Consider the following 22,943-nt stretch of genomic DNA (forward strand, 5'->3'; position numbering starts at 1 on the left):
ATGATGAAGACTGGAGGGAAGGTTCTGCTGACCGCTCTGCTGGGACTCACAGGTGACATCTCCATCCAGGAGGAAGCTGCAGAGGTCTCCTCAGAAGTTGACTCTTCTTCTTCTTCTCTCCTCAGGCATCGTCCTGCCCTCTCTCTCCTCCCTCCTTTACCCTCCTCTGTTTCCAGTTGCTGTGTACGTGGTGGGCCTGGTGCGGTCGCGTCCCGGCCGCCCTCTTCAGGTGTGTGTCCGTGTTGTCGCTGCTCTACTCCTCTTCCCACTTCCTGCTCTTCTACTGCTACCAGCTGCCCTCGCTGCAGGAGGCGTGGCCTGCCAACGGCACCTCGGCCAGGTAACACACCACGACGGCGTGGACTGAGCTCCAGTGTGAAGCTGCCTTCAGCCACGGCTGCTCGGCCCGGCAGGCTGCCCAAGCCCAAAAGACACGAAATGTATCAACAAACTAGCTAACAAACGCGTTAACAGACCAATGATGCTCTTTAGCTGTCGGCCTGTATAACGATTGGCTGTGATTTGATTGGCTCTTGTTGGTGCTTGGGCAGCAGAGCAGCCTGAAGGTCGACAGCTGAGGGTCGTTGGGTTCCGTAGTAGGACAGTGACGGGTTGTTTCCTGTGCAGCGTGTTCGGCCTGGTCCCTGTGGTCTCTGTGGACTGTGCTGCCCCCTGGAGGCTGCAGGTGAACCCTGCGCTCAGCTGGTTTCACTTCATCAACCCTCTGATGCTGCTGCTGCTCTACAACACTGTTGCCAACCTGTGGAGGAACCAGGTGACCCCAGTCAGACGTTTGTGTGACCGGGCTCCTGTAAAAGCTGCCGATGGCTCATGGGTTCGTGTCTCTGCAGCTGATTGCTGTGGTTGCCGGGCAGGATGGGCAGGGGGTGGAGTCAGGAATCAGTGGGAGTTTGGATATCATGACCACCACCAGCAACCTGAGCGATGAGGTCAGCGGCGAGGTGACGGCCGAGGGGATGCGGGAGATGTGGAGGAGAGCGCACGGACGACCCAGGAGCACAGAGGTAAACGGACACGATCCTGATAAATGACTGACAGCACGAGGGACCGCCCCCACTGAAGGTACACCTGTCTGTGTCCAGGTGATGGAGCCGTCAGCCAGTGATAGTCCGGAGTCTGAAGCACAGCCCACTAGGAGTACAGCCTTAGGATTGGACGTTTACTCCCCACATCATTACTCCGTCAGCCAATCAGGTCAGCACGCTACTCTCATATTCCAGTTTGTGGGCGGAGCCTGCTGCTAAGCTCCACCCACCTGCTCACCAGGTGACTCAGGATTTGTGTTCCTCTGTCTCGTGCCACAGACACACTGGAGACTTGTGTGTTTGAGGGAGATGGATGGGAGGAAGAGGAAGATGAAGAGAAGGAAGTGAGGAAGAGCGGCGAGGCAGTCGGCGCCGCCTCCGCGGCGTTAGGCTTCCTCCTGAAACAGAGCTACATCTGTGCTCTGATCGCCATGATGGCGTGGTCCATCACCTACGTGTCGTGGCTCACCTGCGTCCTGCTGCTCTGGTCGTGGGTTTCTCTGGATGATGCGAGAGCGGCGGCGCTACAACAACGCTGATGTCCATCGCCCTGGTTTGGTCGCCTACGGAAACCTGCTGGTCATCCTGCAGTACATCTACAGTTTCCAGGCAGTACGAGAAGTTCCTGGACTGTTCCCGAGCAAAGATGATCCCTGCCGAGAGCTTGCCTCCAAGGTGCTTCACCTGCTGGTCCACCTGCTGGTCCACCTGCCGGTTCACCTGTCGGTTCACCTGCTGGTCCACCTGCTGGTTCACCTCTGGTTCACCTGCTGGTACACCTGCTGGTCCACCTGCTTGTTCACCTGCTGGGTCACCTGCTGGTCCACCTGCTGGTCCACCTGCTGGTTCACCTGCTGTTCCACTGCTGGTTCACTGCTGGTTCACACACCTGCTGGTTTCCCACCTGCTGGTTCACCTGCTGGTCCACCTGCTGGCCACCTGCAGGTCCACCTGCTGGTTCACCTGCCGGTTCACCTGCTGGTCCACCTGCCGGTTCACCTGCTGGTCCACCTGTCGGTTCACCTGCTGGTTCACCTGCCCGGTCCACCTGCTGGTTCACCTGCCGTCCACCTGCTGGTTCACCTGTCGGTTCACCTGCTGGTTCACCTGCTGGTTCCCTGCTGGTCCACCTGCTGGTCCACCTGCTGGTTCACCTGTCGGTTCACCTGCTGGTCCACCTGCTGGTTCACCTGCTGGTCCACCTGCTGGTCCACCTGCCGGTTCACCTGCTGGTCCACCTGCTGGTCCACCTGCTGGTCCACCTGCCGGTTCACCTGCTGGTTCACCTGTCTTCTGCCGCTGGTCAGTGCTGGTTTTCATCCCTGCTGTCTGTCGTTGCAGCTGTTGTGTCTGTTGACCTTCTGGTTGCTGCTGCGTCAGGCACTGACCGAGAAGAGAGACAGACAGAAAGCTGGACAAGAAGCCACTGCGCTCTCCACCATATCGGTCCACGGGGAAGGTAAGACACCTGTGTCACTGCAGAACACCTGTGTCACCACCTCGTCGCCTGAAGGAGGCGCTGCTGTGTTCCAGATGGGCAGCGGGTCCACGAGGACCTGCAGGAGAAGAAAGAGGAGGTGTCGTATGAGGAGGTGCTGCTCCTCCACAGAGTAGGAGGAGGGGTGAAGATGGAAGCTCTGGCCGCCGTGGTCAGAAGGATGTTCGTCAAATACTGGATCTACATCTGTGGAACCATGTTCTTCTTTGTCAGCTTCGAGGGGAAAATTGTCCTTTACAAAGTCATCTACATGGTCATGTTCCTGTGCTGCGTCGCCCTTTACCAGGTAGTAGCATCACTGCTGCGCACGTGCACGTGCACGTGCACTGCTGTTGTGATCGGTGGCATCGGTCCGTCTGATTTCTGCCGCCTCCGTCCGTCTCTCTGCAGCTGAACTACGAGCGTTGGCGTGCCTGGCTCAGGGGCTTCTGGGTAGCCGTGGTGGTTGTACTCGATGCTAGTGCTCATTCTGATCTACACCTTCCAGTTCCCCATCGTCCCCTCACACCTGGAGCTACTACAGTGGCCTCAGCACCCACAGGTAAACAGCAGAGCGCGGCCCCCTCCCGCCCCCCCAACATCTGCCCCCCCAACATCTGCCCCACCTTCAGTTTGTCCACCTGTGCTGTGTCTCAAGGTTGGAGGATGTTGGACTGGAGAAGTTCTCAGTTCCTGTTCTCTTCACAAAGATCTTCATCCCCGCTGCGTTCCTCCTGGTAGTCCAACGCCGCTCTAGAACCTCGGCCTTCAGGCTACAGTGTCACTGTAAGGACTTCTTCTCTGCTTCCTGTTTTCCACAGGTGTGTATCATTCACCTGCATTACTTCCACGAGCCGTTCCTTCAGTTGACTGATCTGAAGACTGTGGTGGAGACACACAACAGCACCATCACCAGGTCAATGAGACTAGATCCAAACTACCTCGACTCCTTCCAGGTTTTTCCACCTGAATCTCCTCCTCATCAGTCCAAGATCACCAACGCTGCTCCTTTTCACCTCTGACCACCTCCCAAACCCCAACTGACCCCTGCTTCTCACCTGTGTCACCTACCTGTAGGCTCGTCCACTCTGATGGGAGCCTCGTTGACCTGTCAGTGGGCGCAGCTGCTGAGCCCTCAGCTGCTGGAGGAGAGTGGAGGGCAGAGGAGCCGGCGAAGGAGCAGTGGGTGAAGGAGGAGGAGGACTACAGCTGCGTTTTTGACAAGGAGTCTTTGTCCGACACGATAACAGGTAGATGCTCTTCGTCGTGGTCATCGTCGTTATTGCCGTGGCAGCAGCACACGACTGATCATCCCGTCTGTCCTCAGCCCTGGTCTCCTGGAGGTTGGTGGTGGACCGGCTCTCGGTGTTGTTCCTCCACCCTGCTCCTCTCCCTCCAGAGGCTCCAGCACCTCCTCTGGTGGCTGCTGGAGCTTCACATTGTGAAGATCGTGTCCTCCTACATCATCTGGGTCTGCGTGAAGGAGGTCAGACCGCTGCGTTGTCCCCGAGCGTCCGCCTCCCCGCCTCCTCTTGACCCGTCTGTCTCCCTGCAGGTGTGTCTCTTTAACCTGGTGTTCGTGCTGTGTGTGGGCATGTCTCTGCCGTGCAGGGGGTGGCGCCCCCTGCTGTCAGGACTCTGCACTGCATGGACCTGTGTGGTGACCGTGTGTAAGATGTTGTACCAGCTCAACGTCGTCCAGCCCAACAGATACTCCGCCACCTGCACCATGGTAACCATAGCAACAGTATCCCCCTGCCCCCTGTGACCTGCTGAGTGCGTGAAAGTTGCTGATTGTCATTCCTACTTGTTTTCGCTGTAGCCAGTCAACGCCAGCGCCGACCTGTCTCGCTCCGTGTTGTACGCTGGACCAGTTGACCCCTCCCAGTGGGTGGGGCTTCACAAAACAGATGGAAAATTGCTGGACTACCTGAGGGTGAGGCACGATCAGTGCCACTTCAGAGGGTCACCGACGGCGTTTAGATTTGGGATGGTAACAGCACGCAAACGTTTGACTCCGCTTTGCCTCCACAGTATAACCTGATGATGCTAGCGCTGTTAGCCTTCGAGGTGACCATCTACCGACACCAGAAGCTCTACCGCCTTCGCCACAACCAGCTCACGCCTCCCACCCCGAACCCTCTTTCACCACATCACCAGGTGCCACCTGGACGAGAGCGTGCCGAGCTGCGTGAAGTACTTCCTCAACTACTTCTTTTTACAAGTTTGGTTTGGAGGTGAGAGTTTTCTGATTTGAAACTAGCGAGAAGCAACTTGTGTTGCAAATGTAAACGTTGTTCCTCCTCCTCCTCCTCCTCCTCCTCCTCCTCCTCCTCCTCCTGCTCCTCCTCCTCCTCCTCAGACCTGCTTCCTCCTGGCTGTGAATGTGATTGGTCAGCGAATGGATCTGTTCGCTGTGGGCCACGCCTTCGGCCTCATCACCGTCCTGTCGTGTCGTAGCCGGGAGCGCATCGCCTCAGTTTGGCCTAAATACTGCTACTTCCTGTCGGGGATGTTGTGCTTCCAGTACCTGCTGTGCATCGGCTTCCCTCCTGCAGCCTGTAAAGGTAAAAAGATGGAACCAGATCAGCCTGAAACCAGGCAAAAAGAGTTGGAAACAACAAGCAATTCTAGCAAAATACGAATACATGGATGTCTGGAACTCTGTGGGTGGTCCTGCTCCCCTGTCCTGGATCCTGTGGGTCTCTGAGGTCATCAGGACCTGCTGGTCTCAGAATTAAAAACGTGTTTGTGTGTGGGGTGTTTTATAGATTATCCCTGGAGACCTCCGTCCTCCAACGTGGATTCCAATGTGGTGAAGTGGCTCTTCCTCCCCGATCACATGACCCCACCAAACCCTCTCTTCCTGCTCTGTAAGATCACTGCTGACTTTTAAAAACCACACGAAGTGATTTTCTCTAAAGAAAGGAGGACATTTGCGTTCCTGTGGTGGCACCTGTTCTCCGTCCTGTTCTCCATCCTGTTCTCCGTCCTGTTCTCCGTCCTGTTCTCCGTCCTGTTCTCCGTCCTGTTCTCCATCCTGATCTCCATCCTGTTCTCCATCCTGTTCTCCATCCTGTTCTCCTTCCTGTTCTCCATCCTGTTCTCCTTCCTGTTCTCCATCCTGTTCTCCATCCTGATCTCCTTCCTGTTCTCCTTCCTGTTCTCCATCCTGTTCTCCATCCTGTTCTCCATCCTGTTCTCCTTCCTGTTCTCCTTCCTGTTCTCCATCCTGTTCTCCATCCTGTTCTCCTTCCTGTTCTCCATCCTGATCTCCTTCCTGTTCTCCATCCTGTTCTCCATCCTGATCTCCTTCCTGATCTCCTTCCTGATCTCCGTCCTGTTCTCCGTCCTATTCTCCTTCCTATTCTCCTTCCTGTTCTCCTTCCTATTCTCCTTCCTGTTCTCCTTCCTGTTCTCCATCCTGTTCTCCATCCGGTTCTGCTTCCTGTTCTGCTTCCTGTTCTCCGTCCTGATCTCCATCCTGTTCTCCTTCCTGTTCTCCATCCTGATCTCCTCCTGTTCTCCTTCCTATTCTCCTTCCTGTTCTCCATCCTGTTCCTCCATCCTGTTCTCCGTCCTGTTCTCCATCCTGATCTCCTTCCTGATCTCCGTCCTGTTCTCCTTCCTGTTCTCCATCCTGATCTCCTTCCTGATCTCCGTCCTGTTCTCCTTCCTGTTCTCCATCCTGATCTCCTTCCTGTTCTCCGTCCTGTTCTCCATCCTGTTCTCCGTCCTGTTCTCCGTCCTGTTCTCCGTCCTGATCTCCGTCCTGTTCTCCATCCTGTTCTCCGTCCTGATCTCCGTCCTGTTCTCCGTCCTGTTCTCCATCCTGATCTCCATCCTGATCTCCATCCCGTTCTCCTTCCTGTTCTCCTTCCTGTTCTCCTTCCTATTCTCCTTCCTGTTCTCCCATCCCGTTCTCCTTCCTGTTCTCCTTCCTATTCTCCTTCCTGTTCTCCATCCCGTTCTCCTTCCTGTTCTCCTTCCTATTCTCCATCCTGATCTCCTTCCTGTTCTCCATCCTGATCTCTCTCCTGTTCTCCATCCCGTTCTCCTTCCTGTTCTCCTTCCTATTCTCCTTCCTGTTCTCCATCCTGATCTCCTTCCTGTTCTCCTTCCTGTTCTCCGTCCTGATCTCCATCCTGATCTCCATCCTGTTCTCCATCCTGTTCTCCATCCCGTTCTCCTTCCTATTCTCCATCCTGTTCTCCATCCCGTTCTCCTTCCTATTCTCCATCCTGTTCTCCATCCTATTCTCCTTCCTGTTCTCCATCCTGATCTCCATCCTGTTCTCCATCCTGTTCTCCATCCCGTTCTCCTTCCTATTCTCCATCCTGTTCTCCATCCTGTTCTCCTTCCTATTCTCCATCCTGTTCTCCATCCTGTTCTCCATCCTGTTCTCCATCCTGATCTCCTTCCTGATCTCCATCCTGTTCTCCATCCTGTTCTCCTTCCTATTCTCCATCCTGTTCTCCATCCTGTTCTCCATCCTGTTCTCCTTCCTGTTCTCCATCCTGATCTCCTTCCTATTCTCCATCCCGTTCTCCATCCCGTTCTCCTTCCTGTTCTCCATCCTGTTCTCCGTCCTGTTCTCCGTCCTGTTCTCCATCCTGTTCTCCATCCTGTTCTCCTTCCTATTCTCCATCCTGATCTCCTTCCTGTTCTCCATCCTGATCTCCTTCCTGCTCTTCCAGATGATTTCCTGCTGCTGCTCGGCGCCTCGCTGCAGCTCCAGGTGTTCCAGGAGGAGCGTGAGTCGTCTGTTCAGATCCTCGCAGGTGAAAACTGTGAGCGTGACGGAGATGACGGACAGCTCTCCGAACAGATCGTGCAGCTGCGTCTCAACACCGTCCCCGACTTCATGATGTGCAGGTTAGCTCCGCCCACTGCAGAGCCGCCCCGCCCCCGCCTTTACCCGCCCTCTTTAGCTCTGCTGTCCTCGTCCACAGGTCCTACCTGGACATGATGAAGGTGATCATCTTCAGCTACATGTTCTGGTTTGTTCTCACCATTATTTTCATCACAGGAACCACCAGGTGAGTGGGCGGAGCCTAGGTCTGAACCGTGGGACCGTTTGTGACACTGATGGTGTGACTGCTCCTACAGGATCAGCATCTTCTGCATGGGTTATTTGGTGGCCTGTTTCTACTTCCTGTTGGTGGGGGGAGACCTGCTCCTCAAACCCGTCAGATCCATCCTGGTGTACTGGGACTGTCTGATCGGCTACAACGTGTTTGTGATCACCATGAAGAATATTCTGTCGGTGGGTTTCACAGTCGCAGCGCGTTGGTCCTCACACCTGTGGTGAAATAAACACCTGTGGTGAAATAAACACCTGTGAAATAAACACCTGCTCCTCTGTGGGTCCCAGATCCTGGCCTGTGGCTTCATCAAGTCTCTGGTGGTGAATCACTGTTGGCTAATTCAGCTCTTCAGTTTAGCCTGCACCATCAAAGGGTACACCAAACGTATGTAAGGTGCCCGTCTCCCTGCTGACCTGTCTCCCTGCTGACCTGTCTGCCTGCTGACCCGTCTGCCTGCTGACCCGTCTCCCTGCTGACCTGTCTACCTGCTGACCCGTCTGCCTGCTGACCCGTCTACCTGCTGACCCGTCTACCTGTCTACCTGCTGACCCGTCTGCCTGCTGACCCGTCTCCCTGCTGACCCGTCTCCCTGCTGACCTGTCTGCCTGCTGACCCGTCTCCCTGCTGACCCGTCTCCCTGCTGACCCGTCTCCCTGCTGACCTGTCTCCCTGCTGACCTGTCTCCCTGCTGACCTGTCTGCCTGCTGACCCGTCTCCCTGCTGACCTGTCTACCTGTCCTAACCTGCTGACCCGTCTGCCTGCTGACCCGTCTCCCTGCTGACCTGTCTGCCTGCTGACCCGTCTCCCTGCTGACCTGTCTACCTGTCTACCTGCTGACCCGTCTGCCTGCTGACCCGTCTCCCTGCTGACCCGTCTCCCTGCTGACCTGTCTGCCTGTCTCCCTGCTGACCCGTCTGCCTGCTGACCCGTCTCCCTGCTGACCTGTCTGCCTGCTGACCCGTCTCCCTGCTGACCCGTCTGCCTGCTGACCCGTCTCCCTGCTGACCTGTCTGCCTGTCTCCCTGCTGACCCGTCTGCCTGCTGACCCGTCTCCCTGCTGACCTGTCTACCTGCTGACCCGTCTGCCTGCTGACCCGTCTACCTGTCTACCTGCTGACCTGTCTACCTGTCTACCTGCTGACCCGTCTGCCTGCTGACCCGTCTCCCTGCTGACCTGTCTGCCTGCTGACCCGTCTCCCTGCTGACCCGTCTCCCTGCTGACCTGTCTGCCTGTCTCCCTGCTGACCCGTCTGCCTGCTGACCCGTCTCCCTGCTGACCTGTCTGCCTGCTGACCCGTCTCCCTGCTGACCCGTCTGCCTGCTGACCCGTCTCCCTGCTGACCTGTCTCCCTGCTGACCCGTCTGCCTGCTGACCCGTCTCCCTGCTGACCTGTCTGCCTGCTGACCTGTCTCCCTGCTGACCTGTCGACCCGTCTGCCTGCTGACCCGTCTGCCTGCTGACCCGTCTCCCTGCTGACCCGTCTCCCTGCTGACCTGTCTGCCTGCTGACCCGTCTGCCTGCTGACCCGTCTGCCTGCTGACCCGTCTGCCTGCTGACCTGTCTCTCTGCTGACCCGTCTGCCTGCTGACCTGTCTCCTGCGTGACCTGTCTGCCTGCTGACCTGTCTGCCCATCACTGCTGTCTTGTGTGTTGTCCTACAGCGGAGCAGCAGAGCAGCAAACAGTGCGAGTTGCCGAGCGACGAGGCGGGCATCATCTGGGATGGCGTTTGTTTCTGCTTCCTGTTGCTGCAGCGGAGAGTCTTCAGGAGCCACTACTTCCTGTATGTGGTCCTCGACCTGCAGAATACACAACTACTGGCCTCAAGGTACACACTCACACACACACACACACACACTCACACACACACACACACGGGCAGGTTAATGTGACACCTACACACACACACACACGGGCAGGTTAATGTGACGCCCGTACACACACACACACACAGGCAGGTTAATGTGACGCCCGTACACACACACACACACGGGCAGGTTATTGTGACGCCCGTACACACACACACACACACACACACACACACACTCACACACACACACACACACGGGCAGGTTGTGACGTCCAGACTGTGTGTGTCTCAGGGGGGCGGAGCTGATCGAGGCCGCTACAGTGAAGGCTGTGAGAGCGAGGCTGGAGGTGGAGAAAACCTCGATGGACCTGCTGAAGCGACAGTAGGCCCGGGCAGATTCTGTCTCCTGGGACGGGCAGAACCAGGAGCAACTCTGAAGTTCCTGTCTGTGTCCTTTAGGATGGAGAGGATCAAATCCAGGCAGCAGAAGTTCCGCAGGGGGAAAGAGAAGATGTTGAGCTTGAAGCAGGACAGTTTTCACACCGAGGGTCCGTGAACTAAAACGGTTTCCTGCTCAAAGGCTCGGCGACGCCTTTCATCTCCATCTTTGATCTGCAGGTCAGGAGAACAAGAAGGAGCAGAAGGAGTGGTGGAGACCCTGGGTGAACCACGCCTCCAGTGAGTCCGCTGACCTTTAACCTCCCTGTGATCCAGAGTGGGAGTGGCATTACTGTCTGTCTCTCTGACCTGTCTGACTGTCTCTCTGCCTGTCTGCCTGTCTCTCTGCCTGTCTGACTGTCTGTCTGCCTGTCTGCCTGTCTCTCTGCCTGTCTGCCTGTCTCTCTGCCTGTCTGCCTGTCTCTCTGCCTGTCTGACTGTCTCTCTGCCTGTCTGTCTCTCTGCCTGTCTGACTGTGTCTCTGCCTGTCTTTCTGACTGTCTCTCTGCATGACTGACTGTCTCTCTGCATGACTGACTGTCTCTCTGACCTGTCTGACTGTCTCTCTGACCTGTCTGACTGTCTCTCTGACCTGTCTGCTGTCTCTCTGCCTGTCTGACTGTCTCTCTGCCTGTCTGTCTCTCTGCCTGTCTGACTGTGTCTCTGCCTGTCTTTCTGGACTGTCTCTCTGCATGACTGACTGTCTCTCTGCATGACTGACTGTCTCTCTGACCTGTCTGCCTGTCTCTCTGACCTGTCTGAACTGTCCTCTCTGACCTGTCTGCCTGTCTCCTCTGACCTGTCTGACTGTCTCTCTGACCTGTCTGACTGTCTCTCTGACCTGTCTGCCTGTCTCTCTGCCTGTCTCTCTGACTGTCTCTCTGACTGTCTCTCTGCCTGTCTGACTGTCTCTCTGCGTGTCTGTCTGTCTCTCTGCCTGTCTCTCTGACTGTCTCTCTGCCTGTCTCTCTGACTGTCTCTCTGACTGTCTCTCTGCCTGTCTCTCTGACTGTCTCTCTGCCTGTCTGACTGTCCTCTCTGCCTGTCTGACTGCCTCTCTGCCTGTCTGACTGCCTCTCTGACCTGTCTGACTGTCTCTCTGCCTGTCTGACTGTCTCTCTGCCTGTCTGACTGCCTCTCTGACCTGTCTGACTGTCTCTCTGGCCTGTCTGACTGTCTCTCTGACCTGTCTGACTGTCTCTCTGCCTGTCTGACTGTCTCTCTGCGTGTCTGTCTGTCTCTCTGCCTGTCTCTCTGACTGTCTCTCTGCCTGTCTGACTGTCTCTCTGCCTGTCTGCCTGTCTCTCTGCCTGTCTGCAGTGGTTAGGAGTGGTGACTACTACCTGTTTGAGACCGACAGTGAGGAAGAAGAGGAGGAAGATAAGAAGCAGGAAAAAGAAAACAAGAAGGAAGCTCTACCTGAAAAATCTGCCTTCCAGGTGAGACTGAAAACCCAGGTGTACTGAGATGGTGGTGCTGGGGAATACGTGGATTCCTGGGTCAACCTGTCTGTCTGCCTGCCTGTCTGTCTTCAGTTCGTCTATCATGCCTGGATAACAGACTCCAGAACAGCAATGAGAGCTCGTAACAACCAAAAGAAGTTCTGGAAAAAGAATTCATCTGACAGACGAAACAGGAGAGAGGAGACCAGAGCAGGTGAGGGGGTCGGGGTCAAAGGTCACCAATTCTGATCCAGCTCCTGGTGAAACAGCCTCCGTGCTTGGGTGGCAACACACCTGCCTGGGTCGGTGCACAGTGGTCACACAGGAGTGTTCCAACCCAGTCAGGTGTTCAGCAGGACAGGGTGGACAAATGGAGCAGTTTTCACGGGTCTAAGGCCTCAATCTGCTCAGCAGTCGACGTGTTGGAGGAGACAAAGGAGCAGCAGGAGCACAGCGAGGAGGAGGAGACCGAGGAGGAGCGAGAGGAGGGGCCAGAGGAGGAGCGAGAGGAGGAGCCAGAGGAGGAGCGAGAGGAGGAGCCAGAGGAGGGGCCAGAGGAGGGACCAGAGGAGGAGCCAGAGGAGGGACCAGGTAGTTCACCTCATCCCAAATGTTCCCCTTTTCTCATTAATCCATGAGCAACCGTCCAGTTCAGAAGGAATTCATACCACTAGCTGGTGATCTACACAGCGGTTGACTAGTTCCATCCCAGCGGTTGACTAGTTCCATCCCAGCGGTTGACTAGTTCCATCCCAGCAGTTGATTAGTTACATCCCAGCGGTTGACTAGTTCCATCCCAGCGGTTAACTAGTTCCATCCCAGCAGTTGACTAGTTCCATCCCAGCGGTTAACTAGTTCCATCCCAGCAGTTGACTAGTTCCATCCCAGCGGTTGATTAGTTCCATCCCAGCGGTTGACTAGTTCCATCCCAGCGGTTGACTAGTTCCATCCCAGCGGTTGACTAGTTCCATCCCAGCAGTTGACTAGTTCCATCCCAGCGGTTGACTAGTTCCATCCCAGCGGTTAACTAGTTCCATCCCAGCGGTTGACTAGTTCCATCCCAGCGGTTGATTAGTTCCATCCCAGCGGTTAACTAGTTCCATCCCAGCGGTTGATTAGTTACATCCCAGCAGTTGACTAGTTCCATCCCAGCGGTTGACTAGTTCCATCCCAGCGGTTGACTAGTTCCATCCCAGCGAGGTGGAGCCGCTGTGAGGGCTGTGCTAACGCTGGTACACCAACTTATAATATCAATCAAACTGCAACTTTTTAAAATAAATCCCCGTTTCTGAACTTTGAAATATCGGATCCAATAATTCTGACTGTTCCAATAATACTGGGTACCAGTACCACGCTGGGTCCACTCAAGCTCCACCTCTAGATACGGACACACTCAACGAGTCCACACTGGTGTGACCTTCACTGACCTTGGGACCGGGAGTGACCCCACCTCGCTGTGTTCCAGACACGGTGCTGCGGCGCTTCTCCAACACGCTGCGCTTCTGCTGGGTTCTGCTGTCGGCTCTTCTGGACTCTCTGACCGCCTGGGTCAGGGGTCTGTGTCAGGAACACATCGACATCTCCACGGTGCTCCGCATCGAGCGCAGCATGCTGATGCAGCAGGCCAAGCAGGTAGGTGAGCAGCACGGCAGGAGGTCCTGGAGCCCCCAGAGAGCGAGCCGTGTCCTTCTGTCTCCAGGGGAAGGTCCCCACAAGGGAGGCGATTCACCTTTACTACCAAGAGCAGATGATGAAGAGCTCCAGGGAGTCCGGTCTGGACGTCTGTAGCCATGACGATGAGGTCCAGATGTCAGGTGAGAGGGGTAAGGATGAGGACAACGAGGGAGCTCGTACCGATCAGCATGAAGAGGAAACACCAGAGACCAACCTGGATCTGGAACCAGTGTTGGAACCAGCTGGTCTGGATGGTCTGCAGGAGCAACCGGCCGAGGTTCTCTACCCGGAAGGCTGGGAACACAGAGAAGAAAAGGGCGGCGGTGATTACCCAGAAAGCCCTGCGGCCACCACCAGCCAGAAGAGCAGACCGAAGTTGTCCAGGATGGACAGAGTGGAGTCTTCCTCCGTACCTTCGTCTTCAGATGAGGAAGAGGGGCTGATGTGTCCTCACTGGTGGGTTTCCCTCCTCCCGTGGCGTTAGCAGAGGCTCAGGCAGCTAATCTTCGCTCTGTCTCTGAACAGCGATGAAGAGTTTCCTGCCGAGACACAGACGACTCTCAATGTGGCCCCGCCCCCCTCGCCCCTCCTCCCGCCCTCCTACAGCCTGGCTTTGGGTCTGGACCTGCAGGAGGAGCAGCTGGAGCCCGGTTCCAGGAGCAGCCACATTTTAGCCGATTCAGCTTCCACGTTCTGCCCGTTAGCCTCCCACATCCAGGCGCTAACCGCCAGCGAGCTGCTGAAGAACAGGTGAGACACAGGTGAGTCACAGCCGGCTCCCGCCTGGGCTGCAGTCACGCCGCTCCTCTGTTCCAGGACCTTCTACGATGAAGAGCTGGAGTCCTCCGACTGTTTCTACAGCAACCAGCACCAGCTGTTCCAGCTGTGCTACGCCATTTACAACATCTTGGCAGCCAGGTAACATCTGGAGCGCAGGTGAGCGCACATTCAGGGGCGTGGCAGCGGCGCTCAGGCGGCCCTTTCCTCAGGTCGGAGACGGTGTGTTACCTGGTCATCGTGCTGAACCACATGGTGTCGGCCAGCTGCCTGACGCTGGTGCTGCCTGTTCTGGTGTTCCTGTGGGCGACGCTGTCTGTACCCCGGCCCAGCAAGACCTTCTGGATGACGGCCATCGTCTACACGGAGGTGCACGGCTCACCGCGCGCACGCCCGCTCATCGGGCGCCTGCAGCTCACCGTCTGTGTCCGTGTCCCCAGGTAACCATTGTCATCAAGTACTTCTTCCAGTTTGGGTTTTTCCCATTCAACCAGAAGTTGGAGGTGGACCGCTCGAAGCCCTTCCACCCCCCCAACATCCTGGGGGTGGAGAAGAAGGAGGGCTACGTCCTGTACGACCTGCTGCAGCTGCTGGCCCTGTTCTACCACAGAGCCATCCTCAAGGTGAGGACACCCCACACAGAGAGGGAAGCATGGCTCCTCAACATGGCTCCTCAACATGGCTCCTCCCCCCGCAGCGCCACGGGCTGTGGGACCAGACCGTTGCCATGGAGACGGACGCCGGCCAGGACGCCCAGGAGGACTCTGGCCATGCTGTCAAGCTCGCTGATCCATCGGACAAGTCTGTGCGGCGCCGGGCCAGGAAGCGCACGCAGTCCAGCAGCAGCCAGCAGCCGTCGGTGTCAGGTAGGTTCTGACAGGAACCCCCCAGAGAACCGGCAGCCTCTCTGAGCCCACCTTCAGAAAGCCCGGTTTGCTCCGCCCGCGGGTCGTCTGAGGATCTCACCTGTCCTGGCAGGTGACGAAGCCGAGTTCGGAGAGACCTGTAGGCTGGCGAGGAGCCGTCAATGAGCCCAACATGAAGCTGCCAGGCTGGAGGGATGAGTGACCATCTGTTCTGTGGGTTTCTTAGGCAGCCTGAGCTCCAGAACCGAGCAGCCCGCCAGGCTCCAACTGCTGCTGGAGAAACTGCGGGAACTGTCCATCCGAGCCAAGCTGTTCTCCGTCAGCAGGTAGGCGTGGCCCCCCGGGCTGCCCAGGTGCCGCTCACCTGAGGCCTGCTGGGACAGGAGATGATGGGATGTTCCTCTCTCGGCAGGTGCGTCGCCCTTTACCGCCCGGTGCTGCAGTTCTTCAGAGCCCTCATCCAGCCGGAATACAGCGCCGTCACCGACGTTTACGTCCTGATGTTCCTCGCCGACACCGTCGACTTCATCATCATCGTCTTCGGCTTCTGGGCCTTCGGCGTGAGACACGGGAGACACCAGGCGTCACTGCTTCAATTGTTCCGCTCCTGAAATCTCTCTGATCTCTGCAGAAACACTCTGCTGCCGCTGACATCACTTCCTCCCTGTCAGAGGACCAGGTTCCTGAGGCCTTCCTGGTCATGGTGCTCATCCAGTTTGGTCTGTCTGTCTCTCTGTCTGCCTGCCTGCCTGCCTGACTGTCTGTCTGTCTGACTGTCTGTCTGCCCGTCTGTCTGCAGGCACCATGGTGATTGACAGGGCTCTCTACTTGAGGAAGACGGTTTTGGGGAAGTTGGTCTTTCAGGTCATTTTGGTTTTTGGGATTCACTTCTGGATGTTCTTCATCCTGCCAACAGTCACGGAGAGGTAGTCTGTCTGCATGCCTGTCTGTCTGCCTGCCTGTCTGCCTGCCTGTCTGTCTGCATGCCTGTCTGCCTGTCTGCATGCCTGTCTGTCTGTCTGTCTGCCTGCCTGTCTGTCTGCATGCCTGTCTGTCTGTCTGTCTGTCTGTCTGCCTGCCTGTCTGTCTGCATGCCTGTCTGCATGCCTGTCTGCCTGCCTGTCTGTCTGTCTGTCTGTCTGTCTGCCTGCCTGTCTGCCTGCCTGTCTGTCTGCATGCCTGTCTGCATGCCTGTCTGCCTGCCTGTCTGCCTGCCTGTCTGTCTGCATGCCTGTCTGCATGCCTGTCTGTCTGTCTGCCTGTCTGTCTGCCTGTCTGCATGCCTGTCTGTCTGTCTGTCTGCCTGTCTGTCTGCATGCCTGTCTGTCTGCCTGTCTGTCTGCCTGCCTGTCTGTCTGCCTGTCTGTCTGCATGCCTGTCTGTCTGCCTGTCTATCTGTCCGCCTGTCTGACTGTCTGTCTGTCTGCCTGCCTGCCTGTCTGCCTGTCTATCTGTCCGCCTGTCTGTCTGTCTGCCTGCCTGCCTGTCTGTCTGCCTGTCTATCTGTCCGCCTGTCTGACTGTCTGTCTGCCTGTCTATCTGTCCGCCTGTCTGTCTGTCTGCCTGTCTGTCTGCATGCCTGTGTGTCTGTCTGCCTGTCTGTCTGCCTGCCTGTCTGTCTGCCTGTCTATCTGTCCACCTGTCTGTCTGTCTGCCTGCCTGTCTGTCTGCCTGTCTATCTGTCCGCCTGTCTGACTGTCTGTCTGTCTGCCTGCCTGCCTATCTGTCTGCCTGTCTGTCTGACTGCTTTTGTCCGTCTGTTTCCAGGCGGTTCAATCAGAACCTGGTGGCTCAGCTCTGGTATTTCGTCAAGTGTGTTTACTTCGGGTTGTCAGCCTATCAGATCCGCTCCGGTTACCCAACACGGGTTCTGGGAAACTTCCTGACCAAGAGCCACAACTACCTGAACCTGTTCCTGTTCCAGGGGTGAGTCCAGAAGGTCCACACACCCGAGCCGGGCCAGGAGACCCTTCACCGACTGTCTGTCTCTTTGTGTCTGTAGTTTCCGCCTGGTTCCCTTCCTGACGGAGCTGCGGGCCGTCATGGACTGGGTGTGGACCGACACCACGCTGTCCCTGTCCTCCTGGATCTGCGTGGAGGACGTCTACGCTCACTGCTTCGTCCTGAAGTGTTGGAGAGAGTCGGAGAAGGTGCAGTAGGAGACAAACTGGCAGTGTGTTACCGTGTTTACCGGTTCTTCTGGGAGCATCAAAGACCTTCTGAAGGGTTCTGAAGGGTTCTGCTGCTGGGCTTGGGGATCATGTCCGGCGTATTTGTGTCCTCAGAGGTACCCTCAGCCCCGGGGGCAGAAGAAGAAGCGTGTGGTGAAGTACGGGATGGGCGGGCTGATCGTTCTGCTGCTGATCTGCATCGTCTGGTTCCCGCTGCTCTTCATGTCGCTCATCAAATCGGTGGCCGGAGTCGTCAACCGGCCCCTCGACGTGTCCTTGACCATCACGCTGGGAGGCTTCCAGGTGACCGCTGCGGTCCTGTCACACACCTGTACCGAGGCCGGTGGGGCTCCTGACGGGCCCTGTTGGTGATCCCACGCTTTCTCCTGTGATCTGCAGCCCATCTTCACCATGAGCGCGCAGCAGAACCAGCTGAAAGATCTGACAGAAGAGGAGTTTGGCGTGTTCACCGGCTCTTACAGCTACACACCTGTAGGTCCCCCGCGGTCCTGATCCGTGCTCCACCTGTCGGCCGCTAACTCGCCTGCTGCTTCTTCCCAGAGTGCACTGCAGTTTCTGGAGGCCTACAGCCACGAGGACGTGACGGTCGCGGAGCTGCAGGGCAGCAGCAACTCCCTGTGGACCATCAGCCCTCCCAGCAGGCAGTACCTGAGCCAGGTCCTCAACCTGGACCAGTTCCCCCTCACCATGTCCTGGACCATTCAGAGGTGAGGGCAGCAGGTGAGAGCAGGTTCCAGTAGCAGAGGCTCCATCACACCCGCGTTCTTCAACAGGAACCTGACCCTGGGGGCCAAAGCAGAGCTGGCGTCAGGGAAACACGTGACCTACCTGGACGACCCGACCCGTCTGCAGCTGATCCAGCTGCTGAATGGAAGCAGAACACTTCCTGTGTGAGTACGGGCGCTGGCAGATTTAACGAGCTTGACGAGCTTAACGAGCTTAACGAAGGTGACCTCTTCCTGCTTTCAGGTTAATTCCAGATGTTTTTCCCTGTTTCCTTCGGGCCCCCAGTGATTCCAACGCTAAACCTATTGAACAGCTTTACACAGGTGCTAGATGCACACACACACACACATACACACACACACACGCACGCACGCACGCACGCACGCACACACACACACACACACACACACACACACACACACACACACACACACGCGCACACACACACACACACACACACACACCGTGCCATTGTGAACACCTGGTATATTCTCCCTCTCCAATCAGACGAGCACTATAAGGACATCCTGTTGGCGCTGGAGCGGTCCAATCAGAGCACAGAGGTCCAGGAGTGGTGGATTGTGGACCAGCCCGTTGCCAGCTTGGTTCCTGTGGGGGGCAGAACTTTAGTGAGCAGCAAGCGGGAGGCAGGTCTGCAGCTCCTGGTCTTCAGTGACAAAGTCAGTCCTCCGAGTCTGGGTTTTCTGGCCGGATACGGGTACAGAACCTCCGTCTCTCTTTCCTGTGCTGACGTGCAGCTTTTCCAGTAGAGACTCACCAGCTTCTGCTCCTCTGTCCCTGCTTCCCGTCTCCGTGGCCGCAGTATTATGGGATTGTACGCCTCGGTGGTCCTGGTGATCGGGAAGTTCGTGAGAGAGTTCTTCAGCGGGATCAGCCACTCCATCATGTTTGAGGAGCTTCCCTGCGTCGACCGGATCCTCAAACTGTGCACAGACATCTTCCTGGTAAAGCGCAGTAGCAAACAGGCTCCGCCTTCTTCTGCGCCGCCACTCAGCTGACTGTGACGCTCTTGTTTTCTCAGGTGAGGGAAACGGGCGAGCTGGAACTGGAAGAAGAGCTTTACGCCAAGCTGATCTTCCTGTATAGATCTCCAGAGACGCTGATCAAATGGACACGGCGATGAGCGTAGAGCCTCACGGATACGGCGGCGCTCCAGCGTCACGCGTGGAACCGTGAAGTTCTGCAGAAGCAGCGGGCAGCGGCGACCACGCACTGGACCAAGTGCAAGACTTTTATTCTAGAGGTTCAAATGCAGGGAGGAAGTGGGAGGGCGGCGCTGAACGTCCCGCAGGTGTGTCACCTGGAGCTGCTCTTGGAACCGCTCAAACTCTGACGCTCTCCCGTCACTCTTGACTCACAGGCGACTCACTAAGGTTCAGTTGATCCTCTCAAACACGTGGTGGTCGACATCATAGGTCCTGCTGTTTTCACTGGTTTTGAGCTTTATTTTCTGTGTTAGCAACAGCGGCTAAGCTGCCTGTGCTCACTGTGACATTAGAATTACGTCAGGCTACATTTTAAGCTGCATTATCTAGAGATAGATCTATACTAACTAGTATTTGTGAGTGTTTTGTTGGCTATGTGGTGTTTGTGCTCATGATATAGTCGCGCCATCATAGACATGCTACCCTAGCATCTATCAGCGGTGCACAGGGGCGATGCAAGTGTTGCTGTCTAACTGGTATATTAAAATAAAGGTAGCACAACAGCAGCTTTATTTACATTGTTTTTAGTTGCAAATTATCTTCTTGTTAGTTCCAGGTAGGTTTTTACTAAAGTCTTTGCTAGGCTGCATGTTGAATCTGTAATCAGATGGAAGTGAGCTAAGCTAACTCTGTCGCCCCTCAGACTCGGAGGAAATGAGTGAAAACAGCTGTTAAATACACGACAAAGGAAGCTGGTTGTTTATGCTGCCCCCTAGCGATCTAAACTGGAATTACATGTTCAATATATTGCTCGTGTTTTAGTGTCTCACGTCTGTAAGTGAAGTCTGTTTACAACATTTAGCAGTTCCGGCTGTAAACTCAGTTTTCCTGTGAAGATTAAAGCCATAATGTGAAAATAATAAAGATTTGTTTATCGCTCTCAGCTGTTTCCCGGGGAAACCGTTGTATGGAAGAGGGAAACTTTGACAACAGGTCCTGCCAGGATGTGCTTTATTCAAATTTAGGAGTAAACAACTCGCTCAGAAACGATCGGACGGTTGTGCTGCTTGGTGGAAGACAGATTTAAACCTTCCAGGCTCAAACGCTTTCCAACATTTTCCCAATACAAACACGTCGGAGCTTCCAGACTATGATTGTGGGCTTTTTATGCTAAGATGCTAATGCTAAATATGAGACGCTCGTTATTGTCATGAGGTTTGTTTGGAGAATCAGTAGAAAAGATGTGATCTTTGATCATGTTGTTGCGTTTCTCTATGAAAATGTGAAACTTTGCTTCAGACCTGGGTGCCAGTGATCAGAAGAGTCACAGTTATGTCTGTTCATTCAAAAAAGAACCTCAATATTCTGATTACATGTAATCTGATTACATTTAACCTGATGTTCTTGGTGTGATAAAATGTGAAAATGATCAGCTCGTGTTGTCAGTTTGACTAAATCACATAAACTGATTGAGGATAAAACGCCCAGAGACACGTGAGCTTCATCATCACCATCATCATCACCCTCGTCGCCCCACTGACCGGCCACCACAGCTTGTGATCCCAGGCTCCACCTGCACGACCTCCAGGGCTGCAGCTGCATCGTGGGTAATGATGGGATCATGTGACCCACCCTGGAATTCTTGGCTTTTTGTCCTGGAATATTTCCTGTTTGAGATGGTTAAAAAAAAAAAGAAACGCTCGACTTTCAGACGGAGACAAAAGTTTAGTATAAAACCAACGTTAAAGTCTGCTCAGAAGACCCCCAATGGCTTCAGGACATTCGTCCCCTGGACGTCCCATCGTCCCTACAGATGTGACGTCATGTGGTGGGACGACTGCATCTCACAGGAGTTATGGTGGCAGCACGTGATGATGGGGAGGCTGCACCTCCTGTCGGGAGTGGGGGAGGAGCCAGGGGGGGCGAAGGGGGAGGAGAGAAGGAGGGCCCGGGAGCCTCCGGGGGCCTCCAGGTGGAGGCTGGAAAAGCTGCACGAGGTCCCGGAGGGTCTGAGGGCTGAGGAGCAGCGAGGTGGTGACGGGCAGAAGGTCACCTCCTCCATGTGAGCCCCCCCTCCCCCACTCCCATCCACATCTCCTTCCTTCCCCGCTCTTCCATTTGTGTCTCCTCCCCAAACAACTCCTTCCCGAGCGGAAGGCCGCCTCCAGGGGGCAGGAGATCGGGTGGGACACGGAGGAAAGGTGAACATGGAGGTCCAGCAGAGCGAGGAGGGACCGGGGCTGAGGTCGAGGGCGGAGGGTGGGGGGGCGGGAGCAGGAGGCCTGTAAATACTGGTGACTCCTGCTGCACCTCCTTTGCTGCTGCCAGGCCCCCCTCCCCCCCCTCCCTCCCCCCTGTTCATCAGGAAGGGGGGGCAGTGCCGGCTTTTGGACTCCAGGCTTTTGGACTGGACGTAGTTGACGAGGCCGTTGAGGGGGCCGGCTGAAGGGCTGCTGGGCTTGTGGCCCCGCTGAAGGTCAATGACGGTGGAGTAAATGTCCCTCAGGTTGATCACTTTCGTCTTCTTGTCGCGGTTCTCGTGCAGAACGGCGTTTCCACAGATGAAGAGGAAAATGCCGACGCCCATGATGAGGGGCCCCCAGACCTTCAGCCTGTCAGAGTGGAGATACCTGCAGGAAGAGGGAGCAGAGCTTCTGAAACACCTCCAACACCCCCCCTCAAATCAAAGATCTCATCAGCAGAAAAACGGCCAAATCTGATTCATTCACTCTAAAATCATTGTTGCCACGGACGACTGCGCAGTCGCGAGCACCTCTGACCTCAGAGCCTGGAACCGGGTCAGCAGAGATGCTCTAGGGTTGGGGTCACCCACCAACCTCCAGCAGGAGAGTCACAGACATCCCAGTTGGTCCACAGACCATTAGAACCACCGACAGGAGCTCCAGCAGGAGCAGGTCAGGGGGAGTTTGACCTTCGACACCAGCAAAGGTCGCGTGTATTTAAAACGGATTTGAGGACAGGTGTGGTTACCTGTAGAGGAGGTCCTTCAGGAAGCCCGAGTGGTGCTGCTGACCAGTTCCATTGACGCCTCCGTGGCTCCGCCCACCGCCTTCCTCAGGTTGTGACGCAGCCTCTCGTTTCTGAACGTCAATCAACAGGAAATTGGTTTTATGACGATGGTTCCGTCCATCACGACCTCCGCACAGGTTCCGTCTGCTTCCCACCTGTGGTCCAGCCGTTTCTGCAGTGGAGCCCGCGGAGTCCGCGGCGGCGCCCTCGTGGGCTGGAGTCTTGAAGAACGGCCCATCTCGAGGCCAGTACCCAAGTGCTGCCATCACCATGCCAACCAGCAGGACCAAGAACCCCAGTGAAGCCACCAGACCGGAGACCGAAATTAGCTTCAGCTTCCCCTTTACCACCACCACCTCGGTCCTGCTGAGAGAACCGGACTTGACGTCACGCGACAGGTGCCAGCTTCGCGCTCGTGTCAGGTGTGGTTCAGGTGTGTGTGTGTGTGTGTGTGTGTGTGTGTTCACCTTTTCTGTTTGCTCTTCTTGCTCTTATGCGCTTTGCGTGTTTTGGGCAGCGAGTCCTGGCGCCGCGCGGTGATCCGCAGCAGACCCCCTGTAGCGATCATCACCTGTCTCAGCAGGGCGGAGCCTGCGCCTGCCCCCCCCCCAGCCTGCACGCGCTCACCTGAGGGGGCCGAGCCTCGAACGCACGCGGGCTCCTAAACGATCTCGCCGGGCTGGACGTGTCTGTCCGGTCAGTGCTCGGTTCTACTGGCGCCGACAGCGGTGGACGCGCACTGCAGCCGACACGCGCCGCACGAGCACGTCGGAGAAACGCTCAGCGCTCACGTGACCGGTTGGGTTCGATCGACGCCGCAGAGCATCAAACGTAGATCCAGAAACAGCTCAACAGGCTGGTTCATGTTCGGACGCAGAGTGATAAAAGCAGCTTGTTCTCACGCACGTGGAGCCCCGCCGTCCTCCTCGTGTCCTCGTGTCCTCAGCATGTCCTCCTCGTGTCCTCCTCTCAACAAGGGTCCCGGCTCCTCTGCAGAATTTCGGCTCCTCCCACCGTCGGGACGGAGCGGGACGGACCGACAGACATCACCCCCGCCCGCCCGACGGACGGCGGTGCTTCTGCCTTCGCTGCTGTGTCCCGGAGACCTGGCTGTTGCTAGGCAACAGAAGAGCGCAGCGGTGTCTGTTGACTCGTCCTGGGGTTCGTCCCCGTTGCGGTTCTAAATCTTTCAGAACCGTTGGGCCGCACCG

At 56.2% G+C, this 22,943-nt stretch overlaps 2 protein-coding genes across 3 annotated transcripts; one reads left to right on the forward strand and one right to left on the reverse strand.

Moving 5' to 3' along the window:
- On the forward strand, positions 1–19,643 carry LOC101078730 (piezo-type mechanosensitive ion channel component 2-like). Its single transcript, XM_029843159.1, is given in 56 exon segments — positions 1–84; positions 177–340; positions 628–775; positions 852–1,025; positions 1,104–1,215; positions 1,326–1,543; positions 1,545–1,721; positions 2,388–2,505; positions 2,580–2,830; positions 2,935–2,991; positions 2,993–3,034; positions 3,036–3,085; positions 3,182–3,260; positions 3,345–3,439; positions 3,601–3,773; positions 3,851–3,900; positions 3,902–4,009; positions 4,079–4,255; positions 4,346–4,459; positions 4,558–4,655; positions 4,657–4,738; positions 4,740–4,760; positions 4,886–5,090; positions 5,295–5,396; positions 7,221–7,398; positions 7,476–7,562; positions 7,633–7,789; positions 7,898–7,994; positions 9,274–9,439; positions 9,714–9,803; positions 9,881–9,969; positions 10,040–10,099; positions 11,180–11,298; positions 11,395–11,515; positions 11,713–11,892; positions 12,767–12,933; positions 13,001–13,431; positions 13,501–13,725; positions 13,792–13,893; positions 13,965–14,121; positions 14,193–14,375; positions 14,450–14,618; positions 14,845–14,944; positions 15,031–15,178; positions 15,250–15,337; positions 15,418–15,544; positions 16,386–16,544; positions 16,621–16,768; positions 16,904–17,092; positions 17,189–17,281; positions 17,351–17,517; positions 17,584–17,700; positions 17,780–17,859; positions 18,044–18,254; positions 18,360–18,501; positions 18,579–19,643. Coding segments are annotated over 56 exon segments (7,548 nt in total). The 3' UTR covers positions 18,681–19,643.
- Positions 19,644–19,696: 53 nt separating this feature from the next.
- LOC105418751 (transmembrane protein 200C-like) lies at positions 19,697–22,676 on the reverse strand. 2 transcript variants are annotated; one of them, XM_029842758.1, is made up of 4 exons: positions 22,200–22,676; positions 21,888–22,095; positions 21,694–21,803; positions 19,697–21,332 (listed from the first exon to the last, which is right to left on the reverse strand). In XM_029842758.1, the coding sequence occupies exons 1-4, from the start codon at positions 22,298–22,300 to the stop codon at positions 20,510–20,512; spliced, it is 1,242 nt and encodes a 413-aa protein (XP_029698618.1). In that variant the 5' UTR covers positions 22,301–22,676; the 3' UTR covers positions 19,697–20,509. The 2 variants fall into 2 exon arrangements, with proteins under 2 accessions (XP_029698618.1, XP_029698617.1); XM_029842757.1 differs by having other exon boundaries at positions 21,888–22,098.
- Between the last annotated feature and the right edge of the window lie 267 nt (positions 22,677–22,943).

The sequence above is a fragment of the Takifugu rubripes genome, chromosome 10 (genome assembly GCF_901000725.2).
Source record: "Takifugu rubripes chromosome 10, fTakRub1.2, whole genome shotgun sequence".
Lineage (NCBI taxonomy): Eukaryota > Metazoa > Chordata > Actinopteri > Tetraodontiformes > Tetraodontidae > Takifugu > Takifugu rubripes.

Bases quoted from the DNA above. Each gene is read 5' to 3' on its own strand.
- LOC105418751 (XM_029842757.1), bottom strand. From the start codon at position 22,300: ATGATCGCTACAGGGGGTCTGCTGCGGATCACCGCGCGGCGCCAGGAC. The intron at 21,804-21,887 runs GTGGGAAGCAGA...ATTGACGTTCAG, and splicing joins CAGAAACGGCTGGACCACAG to AAACGAGAGGCTGCGTCACA. The intron at 21,333-21,693 runs GTAACCACACCT...CTCTTCCTGCAG, and splicing joins CTGAAGGACCTCCTCTACAG to GTATCTCCACTCTGACAGGC.